A 12,809-nucleotide genomic window follows, 5' to 3' on the forward strand; every position below is an offset into this window, starting at 1 on the left:
AGAGAACTCACGATACAATTTGACAACAATTTTTATTGAGTCAAGCGATTTGATCCTAATTCTTGGGATTTAGAAAAAAGTTGCTGATTGATAAGAAACCTGTAATGAACGCATTATTACACAGACATAGCTGCCTTGTTGCAACAGGCAATTATATCTTAAAGACTGGTTGATTAAAAATATTTCATTGGTAGGTTCATTTCGAATCAGAATCTTCAAAATTAAGCAGCAGTGTTTGAGTATGACAGGCGCCATATTCAAATGCGCCTAAATATTTCTTATTGGCACCTAAATTATAGAAGTCATAGCCAAAGTTTGCACCTAAATATTTGCAGTCAGCTACCTAAACAACACGCACAGGAACCTGAAAAAAACTTGTTTGATTGATACTATTATCTATTGGGAACCCTTTAAAAAGAGAGCGTTATTAAGTTAATTGAGTAAGAAAAGAATAGCAAAATATGTAATCATTTCGAAAGAGTCCAATGCTAAAGTGCCAAGAGACATCCAGTTCTCAATTATTAAAAAAAAAAAAAAAACATTTTGGCCTTGAAATATTGATCAACCTGGATAAATTAGCTGCAAAATTTGTCAGTAAGATTTGAACACTGTTATGTAAACTGAAACCATTGGTAACACATACAAAAAGGAGATAAAGAGGAATATTTTGCAGAAATGCTACCGATCAAGTTGAAATTAAATGTTGCTGAAAATTTTGAAAGCTGGAAGATATGAAGAGTAATCATAATTACTTGTAGTATCGACAATTTATTTCATACTGAGTTTTTTTAATATGACATAAGGTGGAGACATTTCTTGATAAAAAATTAAGTATGTTCTACATGCTGTTATAGACTCTAATGTAATTCACAGAAATTTTTTATACTCAAGCTGAGCATAATGAAAACATATTCGGGGATACAATTTACCGTAACAAGGAAAGTGTGAGAGTCAAATTTTGTTGAACAGACTGAAAAGAATTTATGTTAAAATCTATTAAAATTTGGGTAGAATCACTAAATCTTATAGTCTTATTAGTACTATTGCTATTTTAGAATCATCCCAATAAAATTAAAGAGAGAAATTTAATGCTAGAACAAATTTTTAGTGCCTTAGAAATTGTTCGTAATGACATTGTTGAACCAACAGTTCTAACTGGAATCCTTTAAAATCAACGTATTTGCAAAAAGATTGCAAATTGGACTAAAAGTATCTGAATGCAATTTTGAATCCTACTCTCAACTGTAACAACTGAAGGGGCCTGTCAAAGACTCGCTGATGATTTTTTGTTTGTTTCACGAGTAACAGAGTGAAAAATTAAACGAATGGGTGCTCAAAATTGTGGTTTTACTTTGGTAACTTCGGAAATCTTTCCCTCCATAGTAATGTTATCATTAACATGTTTGATTTGGTGTAAAAAATTAAAAAAGTAGAGAGAGAAAAAGTAGACCCTTCACACAATGAATACTTCAAGCGAGTTAAAAAATAAATCTTCCTAATCTAACTGTGGTAAAATATTCGTTCAATTAAGAGCTTATAAATATCAGTCTTAATTTGATCATAAAAAAGAAACTTTAGTTGGAAAAAATAAAGAATTGAAGAAAGAGAGAGAGAGGAAGAGAGCTGAAATACTTTGCAAGACTTGCAACAATCCTCTTGGATAAGACTATGATAATTATACATCTCCAGATAGCACAAAGGTTTAAAAGCAGTCATCCTTCAATTACTTACTAAACATTCCTTAAATAAAATCACGCTAATTAATTATCCTTACATTTTAGGGCAGATTACATGCTGTTAGAAAAGATATAAAAAACTTCTAAGGCCTGCAGGTCTCCAAAAAAAAAAAAAAAATAATTTAACATTTGATCATAAAGTGGGATATAATTGACTGTGTCGGAAATCATGACATGCAGACACGTAAATTTGGAGTATCCGTCATCAATTTATTGCCTAACCTTTCATGATTTGCCCCTCAACAGCTTTCATCAATAAAAAGTTATTAGAGAGGAAGCATTGTCCTTGTAAGCTCGTCCCTCTTTTGAAGGGTCCATTAATACCCCTCCCCTTTCAGAAAAATTTAACCTCAATGTCCTGCTCTGTACTTCACATGATTTGAACAGTCGTACTTGTGATGCAAAGAGGGTGAGCGCAAGCTCTGGTTCTTATAGGCATTTCTCCGGGATTGTGGTTGGCTTTTGGAGAAAAAAAGTGGACCCCCGGAAAAAATGAGGGCAACAAAGTTTTGATTATTACATTCCCCCTATTTGAAAGTGGTCGTTCAAAGACTGCGTAAACTGCTTATAGGAAGGGGGTCATAGCTCTCCTAATGGGGTCTTGCCAGGCGAGAGAGATGGACAAGCTTTGTCTTACATGAGCCTCTCACCTCAAAAAAAGATGATATTATCCAATAAAAATAATTTTTCCAGCTATTTTTCAGACTTTCTCCATTATTTCCTAAGAAATAGAGGGGGAGGGGAGAATCTGACCGATCTGGTGTATTTCGAGAGGGGGAAGGTGAAAATTTTTTTACCGGTGCCATGCGGGAGGGAGGGATGATCAAATAGTTTACCGAAATGCCTTACATAGTACGTGAACGGTCCCAAAACTTACAAGCTTCAATGCAAGAAAATCTGAGGTGAATATTTAGATAAATAGATTGACAAATATATCAACAACCCTGGTGATGTTATTACAACAAAAACTAAAATACAATAAACTACAGAGACCTCCACACAATAGAAGCCAATTCAAGCAAAAACGGTTTTAGCACTTCTTTGATCATTGAGTTTATTGTACAGTGGATGCAAAAGAGTATGGAAGAATGATGCATTACGGAGTAAAAAAGTACGTATTTGGTTTTAAACTCTTGCACACTTCCTGCCATTCTTGATTTTCTTACAGAAAATTTTAACTACATCTGTTGGGGCAATCTGTATCAATCCTTTGCTCCTCCAAGATTATTTTCAGAAGATGCAGGGTGAAAACTCTGATTGTTTGCTGCGTATAAAATTAGATAGATGTAAAAATTCTGAAAAACTGCAATAGTGATGCACGTTTTTCCTTTAACACTCTTGGTGAGTATTCTTTGATTGAAGATGTGACGAAATTAAAATTAAAACTAAGCAAGGAACTCAGATCAAACCTGGCAGAGAGACATGTAGAATGACAGTTTGCAAAAGAGACTAGATTACTGGACATGTCCTGCTCCTGCGCCCCACTGGAGATAGTCTGGCCTGGTGGCAGCTTGATATTCCTCCACGAGTTCTTGAAGGATGTCACGCGAGGTGTCTAACTCATCTAAGTTTTCTAGAAACATAGCTTCCTTCCTGAATTGTTCAAGAAATGCCTCTCGTTTGCGTAGTTTGTCGAACTGGACCAGGGCTCTGTCAAATAACTGAAAGGCAAAGAGAAAAAAAATTTGCTATAGAGTTATCGTAAGTAGAGAGAGTAATCTTACATCCATAATTTTTGATACTCAAATCAAAGTATATTATCTCTCTTAGAATGCACATTTTTTTTCACAAGAAGCAATTAAGCCGCATTTGATTTTAAGAGCTAAAAATCAAACGTGATTTTTAGTCTAAATTCGTGAAAGAAATTTCATTTCAAAGTGTCAATACAGCTTCCTTCCAATGGTGTTTTTTGGCATAAAATTGAATGTTGGTTATTCTAAAGGTTAAAACTTTAAATGAATCATGTAGAAAATGAAATAGAGACTCTGTCGCTTCTAAAAATACATCTAGATATTCAGTCGGCGCCAATCAACTGGATAGCAGTTCAGCGCAAACTGGATCAATCAAATTGGTTGAAGGTCAACTAAATTACATTCAAATGTCTAATTTTTTTTAAATGGCTTACGATTAATGGCAGATGAAATCGTTTACTTTGAGCAAAACAGGTCATAAACCATTAATAAGAGAAATTTTTACAGTGCAATTCCCGATTTTACCCTACATTCCCAAGGTTTTCCATTTATTTTGAGATTACTTCTGACTGCCCAATTTTGCCAGGTTTTTTAGATTTTCAAAATACGTGATACGTCCCCTGACTTAGAGCTCTTTTCTGAATCCACAAACATAGTTTTAATATGCTCTGCTCAAAAAATTCTCAAGCTTTTACAGACTGAATAGAATCCTCAAAAATGCGAGGTAATGGAGAAAATTAAGTGTGAAAAAAATTACCGAGGAAATATTTGTGTGATTGGCTAACATCAAACCGGAAACTCTGTGAGCAGTGGTAACATAGGGTGACTTCTTAGACAGAGCTACTTGGATACTTGCTGGACCCCAAGGAATGAAATTTACCAATTTGCGCTCTCGAATTCGTTGCAATGATTTGTGAACTTGCGATGGATCTACCTCACCCTAAAAAACAAGATTTCAAAAATACATTGACTTTTGATGATATTAATTGATGAAATAGACCAATCATTGAAAAATTTGGAAAAGTTGCCGAAACAATCACTAATAAGCAACTTGAGATTTCTTGTCTAGAATTTTCAAATTTATTTTGTGCTAAGCGGTAAAATGGATGAGATGAAAAGCCGCTCTAGTCAAAAGTTTTCCCTTGACAATGTGACCTAGCAAAATTTCACAATACTAACATTCACATCCTCTGTACGAGCTGTACATTTTGTACAAATTTTCCTCTTTATGGTTTACTTAATAGTTAATACACTTAAAATGTAAAAGCATTTTTCCTTGGAACTGGCTTGGTGCATTGCCTGGGGCAGCTTTCGAGTGAGGAGACAAATTTTTGTTGAACCAGCATGCAATTAAAAAATGAGGTTTAATAATTTTTTCCTCAATTTCTACTTCAATTGAATAGAACATTCAAGACATTATTTAAGACAATAATTCTGAGCAGGGACCTCACACTTTGGAGCACCTTCTAAAATTTAAAGAGCAACGGAAAAACAATCTTACCTGAATTATATTAAGAATTGAAATATAACAGTGGGCTGCACTGCGATCATGGGCAGTTGAAACCATCATATTTTTAGGTTGCAATAGCCTCATCATGACATCTAGTACAGTTGTTTTTCGGATAGAGGTTGCCTGTGAAGAAAACAGGATGAATAATATCTGCAGCTACACTTTTTCATATTTTACTCTACGGGTAAAGAGTCCTTGAATTGTCAAAAAATTTGATCAGCAATTCTTGAATTCATTCAAGAAAATTGGATTCTTGTATAAATGGGGCCAAACAGCAAATCCCTCAGAGCTACAGGGATACCAAGGTGAGGGAAAAAATGCAGCGGGACTTTCTCTTCGGATGGACTGTCATGCAAAAAGTACTGTTATGATGGAACAAGACTTACATTATTTCTTCCTTTTCTAATTCCCTGACTTATTTGTTTTCCCTGACTTCAAAATTTTTTAATTTCCTGACCATCCCTGCTTTCAATCGAAAAGTCCTACCTATTAGATTTTTTTTCTTTCGATTATTTCGACTTTTGTTAATCTATGGACACCACTTCTAGAGATTCAAATTAAGAAAAAAAGACACTTGGCAGTTGTTAGCGCTCTCTTGAATGGCACAGGCTGAAGTTCTCTCTATTTTTTTCTTTTTTTTTCATTTATCTTTTGGTACTTAAGTTTCTCCTCTGAAAACATTATCAATTGCGCGTCTTCCATTGAAAGATTCTCTACCCTCCAATCAGACAAATATGAAGTATTGAAGTAGAAATCCTCACCAAATTGAGAGAGACACAAAGTGAGTTGAGAGCGGTTAGTGCCTTTTTTATCCGCAATAGGAAAAACATGAAAGAGGTTGTCAAGTAGGATCCAGATGCACTGACCTGATTGAGTTGATCATAGTAATTAAAATTTGATCTTTTTATTAATTTCATTTTCATTTTTACGTTCTCTCCTTGACTATTTGCATACTATTTGATTGATGGGACAAACTGAGACATTTACAAAATGAGTTGTCGCGGAATATTGAAATAGCAAAGATATGCAAACCTCGTGGTCAGCTGCCAAGGGTGTATAACCAGTCATCAAGAAATGTAACTTCGGAGTGGGTACTAGAGGTGCAATCAGTCCTATTAGATCGTTATTCATGTATGATGGATACCTGTAAAAAATGTCCCACATTAATGTACATCAATTGAGGACAAATAATTAGTTTGAAAACGATTCCTAGCATCCCAAAACAAAGAACTCTGCACAGGATATCAAAAGATTCAGCGCCAGATAAATTCCGTTATTATTTGACATGATACGCTTTGCCAACTCTTGAGCAAGATGCACTTTTAGGCAAATCTTGGGAAAAGCACAGCAGAAATGTGAATGTTTCTGCCATGAACAAACAGTATCTGAAAGAAATGGTGGTCATAAAGCACTTATTTTTTCGGTAGTGTTGGCCGGAAAGATAAGATATACTATGCTGTAGGGCTGTGCGAGCCTGGTTTTTTGGATTCGAGCCGAGTTCGAGTATTTTTTCACTAAGTCGAGCCGAGTTCGAGCTTTTTCGAGCTTTGAAAATGACCCTCAAGCCGAGTCGAGCTCGAGTCGAGTTCGAGTAATTTCGAGTTTTAAAACGTGATTTAATCTATTTTCTACAACAAATAATTCCAAACAAGACTCATAATATGATTTTAATAATTATTGACGATGACACACTAGAAAGGATTTAAACTAAAATTACAAAATGTTCGGCAGTAAGAGCCCATTTATGCCCGCGATTCGTGTCGCCGTGTCGCCGGCGGCAATTGTCGCCGCGACGTTTTATGGAATCGCGCGATCCATATTTTTGTGGCCGCAGCACCTTTTTTTCTGCCGCCGCGGCACCGTTTTTCTGGCGCGCAAAAGGTTCAAAACACGTGCTCGAGAAGTTCAATTCCAAGCGGCGGTCGCCGAATTTTGTGGCGCGCATAAATGCGCTCATATGACTCCGTGTAGTTACAAACCGCGGGCGGCAGGAAATCGCCGGGCGGTAGCGTGTTGGCGCTGCGGATGGTAGAAATTTTCCGACGAGACTCTGATGTTATTCAATCGTAAAATGATGGCAAAGCTAACAATAGTTTAAGTATGATTGAAATATTTGGAAGTTGGACTCTTTCGGCGTTTCCGGCTCAAAAAAACTCGAAATACTCGAAAAAACTCGTGTTGGTGACACTCGAGCCGAGTTCGAGTACTCACTCGAACCTAACCTAACTTTCGAGCCAAGTCGAGTACTCGATACTCGGCTCGAAATTCGAGTACTCGCACAGCCCTACTATGCTGCATCAATTTCTATAGAGCAAAAGGCATCACATAATAGACACAGCAGCAGTGCCACGTATCTGAAGGAAAGCAAGGATAAAAATGCCTAAAACTTCACTTTTTAACCCCATTGTTTTCGACATCAACATATAGAAAGTTTGATTATATGAGCTCATCTTGCTCAAAGGATAGTGAAAGACATTAAATTAAAAAATAATAGAAGTTAACTATCATCTTTTCTGGTTTTCCTTGCAGGGCCCTCATAGTATAATGAAGAAATGGGAGTTACCCTTTAGGGTTTCACAGGCTTCCGAAAACGCAGATAATAGCAATGCAGAAACCATACTCCACTTCAAAATGCACCAAACTTCAAGTGGGAGAAATACTTAAAACTCATATTTATTGACATGAATTTCAATAAGCAGCATCGATTTGAGAAAATCTAGAGATAAAACCTTAAGGTATTCTTCAAAATCACACTGTTTGCTGATTACATCGACGAAGGAAATCTAATTTGAAATTTTAAAATATTCAACCTCCCTGCAACACAAGCTTTTCTATTTCATGGAATGGTAGTTAAAATTTTCAGGGGGATGGAGGATCTAATGAAACATTCAGATAAACTGAGGAAGCTTGATGCAAACCTGAGCGTCGTTGTTGAGACAGACATTATGGTGGAGACAAGGCTGTTGATCTGAGCAAAAGATGGGTTCTGAATATGAAGTCTATCACTGGCTATCCTGTTCAATGCTGTGTTGTCAAGGACTACCACACAGTCTGCACACTGGGTTAACCGTTTCAGAGTCAACAATGAGTTATATGGCTGGACAACTACATCACTTCAAAAAAAAAACATTGAGATTGTTGTACTGATAGTACTCAGGCTTGAAAGCAGAGGTAAGGAAAATGCACGCTGGCATGTGGCGTGAGGAACTTTGGAAGATCAAGACAATATTTTCCAAAACAGGTTTTTTTTTTTTTTTTTTGAGGCAAAAAAATAAGAAAAGAACATAGAAGTCCACTCTTTGAATACTTTTGGCATTTTGGTAGGGTGAGGAACTGTTCTGCCAGTAAGATTTGAAGGCTGAAAATGCAACTAATTTTTGCTATGCCTCTCCTGAGTTCCCTTCAATTAATATTTATTTTATTGCAAAAGGTGAATTTACTATGATTACACCTTCAAGTTTTGCCCGCAAAAATGTTCCAGGTCGAAAACTCAAAGCCTAAAAGAATAGTTAAAGCCCTCAGCTGAATGTTTATGTTTATTGAAAGTAAGTACAACAAACAGCCTCCGACGTCAGTGCAGGCTTACTGGCTCTTGGTAAATTCTGATGGAACTTTGCCACAGCCAAAAATTATGTTATTCCGTCTAATGTAAACTGAGATATTTGCAATTGAACACTTCGGTTGAAAGAGAAAAAGGCTAAATCAGGGAGGATGGCAGGATAGAACAGGATTGAGAATAACATACGGTGCAACACCATTCATTTCAAAATAAACAAGCTTGTACCAGCCAAGCCTAGATGCACCTAACTGGTCCGGGCAAGAACGCAAAACAATTACCATGTTCAATAGCAAACATCTCAGCTCCTACTCGAGCAGATCACATAATTTTTTAACTTCGGTCTGACGATGAGTTTCATGGTGACCTACTAAAAATTCATCTAGATGTACTGAGAGCTGGTGAGCCCCCATTGGTGTGCAGGATTATTTTAAAAATACCTAAGTAGTTTTACAATTGAAGTTCAAAATTGTTTAAATGCTTGTCATGCATTCCTCTTCATTCATGAATTATTAAGTTTATATGTACCTACATCAAAGCAAAGCAAAGCAAGATGCTAGAACACACATTTGTAAAATACATACGATTTTCCTTACCTAATTTCATCCTGATTTGGAAACACACTGTACGTCTGAACCAACTTCTTGGGAAACCTGTCATTCAATTTTTCTAGGATGAATGACCCCATTCCTGATCCTGTTCCACCAGCGATGGAATGACACAAAACAAACCCTTGCAAACTGTCGCTGCCTTCGACCTCCCGATCAATGATATCCAAAATCTCTTCCTGGAGACGTCCTCCTTGGCTATAGCCAGATGCCCAGTTGTTGCCAGCACCACCTCCATGCTTTGATAAGTATATGTTCTCTGGATTGTATAGCTGTGGAATCGATAGACACATTTCTTGATTAAAAACATTCAACATGAAAGACCTGACATTATATTTGGACGTATTTCTATCAAACGGAACTATGTGCATTAAGACATGAGCCCTGAGACTCATAAGAATACATGCGTAACGGGTCTCACGTCATAATGCACATAGTTCCGTTTGGTAGAAATATGTCCATTTAAGACTTCACTTTTGATCAGAGCTTGAGAGCTTTTGTGCTTGGAAGTTATTAATTTCAAGTCAGCATTTACACATCAATCTCTTGAACCATAGAATCCAAGGAAGTCTAGGACTTGAGAGATTTTCATACTTAGGCAAATTGGAGGATAAGAGTTTGATCAAATTGAACAGTTCCTTTAAATGAGCTATCCACACTTAAGGAACTGGAGAATACAGAGAATTACTTTAGAGTCAGCCAAGAGCTTACTACTTTCCTTCCCTACTTAGGAACGCTCACAAGTCTTTAATCTTTCCAGCATTTCCATTGCTCAGTTCTTGACAAAAGATAACGGGTTATCATTATTTCATGTCTAAAAATGTACCCGCGGAGTTTGCCATGCTTCATGTTTGCTACAAAGCATAAAACTCAGCATTTTTTTTACATGTTTATAAAAAAAAAAAAGAAAGAAAGAAAGAAAGAAAAAGAGCACTGGGGAAACTTTCAATAAAATTTCACAAACGGCATAAGGTTAAATTTTGATTGGCTTCATAAGATTTTATCACAATCCAATCTTCTTTGACAGCACTTAAAAATTTTTCTTAGAGATATGGGGACTCCTCAAAAATGTTTATTTTAAGAGGATCTTAAAGCTTTAAATGAGAGAAATAATCTTGATCATAAAATTTTCTGAGATAATTTATCAATGATTTGAGTGATCTGCAAACTTATTTAAAACAAAAGTTTTTACCTTAGCATACGGTGAGTTCATTATGCTGTGAATTACTCTTGGTTCTAAATCAAGCAAAACTGCTCTAGGTATATAGTGCTCATCATCTGCCTAAAAAAATAAGAAGTCAAATTGAATATTAGATATTCATACAATCAGAGAGACTTATAAAACAAAAAATTAGGAATATTAAAGTTCTTTTTTAAGTTTCCTGAGGTTTTCATGAAAATTCGAAAGGTATTCCAAAATATAGACAGAATAGACTGATACCTACAAAAATTCTGAAATTCAAATGCAGGAAATTATCACATTATGATTACCTGCTGAAAATCAAAAATAATTTTGAAACGAGCTTTTGATGGATAAATGCAAAAATTGCGGATCTCACTTTCAACGTACAAAAATCTCTGATTTTATTTTATTTTTTTCTTTTCTTTAAGAAAAACTAATTAAAGAATGAAATCATCAAAGATTATGAGTAAAACAGGTTACAAATGCCCTAAATTTTCCAGGTTTCCTCTGACCGGAAAAATCAGAATTCCCTGACTTTTCACTTCAACGATTTGCATGCTCAGAGCTGAAAACTGACTATTTTTGACATTATTTCCACTTCGAACAAAAGAAAAATGTAAACCTTTTCTCTTGGAGTAATAATCAAACAATTAAGTACCTAAAATTTAAATTTTGTTGACACTTGAAACTTATTTAGGTATATGCTCAATATTTAAAAAGAAACTAAGAGGATTGAACCCCAATCTAGAATGAGACTGTTTGATCTTTATTCTCTGGATTTCACATTTTTAATATTTTTCATAAAATTCCATGACTTTCCCCAGTTATATCCAGACCTGCAGACATTCTGATGAATGTGAAAGTAAATACTATCGAACTCAAAGTTAGGACAATGATCAGCTGTTGCTGCTTGGTACCTGATAGAAGAAAACATCTTTCCGATCATTGCCTTCTGTTGCAAATGGCTCAAGCACTCCTTCAGAATTGATCCCATGCTCTGCGCATAACTTTTTCCAAAACTCAAAGCCAACTGGAAAAATAAAATTCAAGAAAATAAATTCATAGCGAAAATAATTAAAAAAGTAAAACAAGGTTGCATTGCTTCCTGCTTATGCAAGTGCTGACATGCTTCGGTTACATAACTTGCGCCCTCATTCAACTTATAACCTGTGCATGAAACACGGCATACATTAAAAAAAAAATTCAAAAACTTATACATACTTTAATAATTATTCATATCCTTAGAACTGGGGAAAGAAAAGAAGAGACAAACGTCACATCCAAAAATAGCAGCATTTAGCAGATATTTACATGCTAACCAATGGGCCAACTGATGATTGATGCATCCAGACTGATGTGACTTTTGTCTCTTCTTTTCTTTCCTCAGTTCTAGACAGAATTACTTTGGATTTCATTTTCAAAATTCTCTTCGGCAAAAATATCCTCACAATCGTTAAAACTCCACACCACAACAGTTTACGCACTTTCAACCTGCAAAAGGAGATCTGCCATCTTGCTTCTTGCATTTATTTTACAAGTAAAAATGATATCAGACGATCTTCTGACACAGTCTAGAAGTGCGTAAACGTTTCGTCATGGACTCGAAGGGCTACGGTGTCTAACTGAAACTCTTCACTGTTCAAGGGAAAGAAGCTCCTACCTTTGATAAACAAAATTTCATTTGCTGAGATGACGAGCTTAGTGTACTATTACAAAGTTTCGACTTCTAGAGCTCCCGCATCGTATGTTGAGACAAACGTCAATCTCCGATTAGCTCTGAATTCGCACCACTCAACAGGTTAATACATGTAGTCAGGTGGCACCACTGGTGAATGGTGACATAAACAATACTTTGACATTTGTCTTTTAGCGTCCAGCCCACATACAAACTAGAGGCTTCAAAGAGACTCATCGATTGCCCCGACTTAAACCGCTGGCCAATGAGAGGGCCAGGAAAGGCATCTATGAGTCTCTTTGAAGCCTCTAGTTTGTATGTGGGCTGGACGCTTTTGTCTCAACATACGATGCGCGAGCTCTACCTTCCTTCAGCAATTCAAAGATCCTTCGAAAAGCTTGAAGAAAATTTGGCTGCATTGCAGTAACAAACACCTTCAAATTTAAGAGAGCAGTTGATAAGAGCAACCCTATAAAGCAGTGTCAATCGTAAAATTTGATTTATAATTCCATCAGAGTCAAAATCAAATGATTTTTCGTCTCTAAAAGAGTGGGAAGAGGAAAATATTTCGTGAGCACGTGAACTTACTCTGATTACCGCACTGTCCGAGCTGCAATGTTATCATTTCACACGGCATCTTGCAGGTGCCAGGAGAAACTAAGACCGCAACTGAACTAAATAGGATTGATGAAAAAGGGAGGAAATTGGTAGAAAAAGCGTGCAACAAAAATTATTTCGCTGCAGAATCTGAAAATATGGGTAAAAACAATCTATTATCTGAGAACAAGAAAATTTCCCTCCACAAGCGAACTTTTGTAAACAATGAAGATTCGACGAAAACTGTTGTAGA

General features: G+C 36.1%; 1 protein-coding gene across 1 annotated transcript; it reads right to left on the minus strand.

The window, feature by feature from the left end:
- Window positions 1-748: 748 nt before the first annotated feature.
- Window positions 749-12,775, minus strand: LOC109031435 (tubulin gamma-1 chain). The gene is made up of 9 exons (XM_019042944.2): window positions 12,548-12,775; window positions 11,202-11,314; window positions 10,294-10,383; window positions 9,090-9,373; window positions 7,856-8,050; window positions 5,970-6,081; window positions 4,929-5,060; window positions 4,185-4,367; window positions 749-3,397 (listed from the first exon to the last, which is right to left on the minus strand). The coding sequence occupies exons 1-9, from the start codon at window positions 12,594-12,596 to the stop codon at window positions 3,191-3,193; spliced, it is 1,365 nt and encodes a 454-aa protein (XP_018898489.2). The 5' UTR covers window positions 12,597-12,775; the 3' UTR covers window positions 749-3,190.
- Window positions 12,776-12,809: the final 34 nt, after the last annotated feature.

Source organism: Bemisia tabaci, chromosome 7 (assembly GCF_918797505.1).
Source record: "Bemisia tabaci chromosome 7, PGI_BMITA_v3".
Lineage (NCBI taxonomy): Eukaryota > Metazoa > Arthropoda > Insecta > Hemiptera > Aleyrodidae > Bemisia > Bemisia tabaci.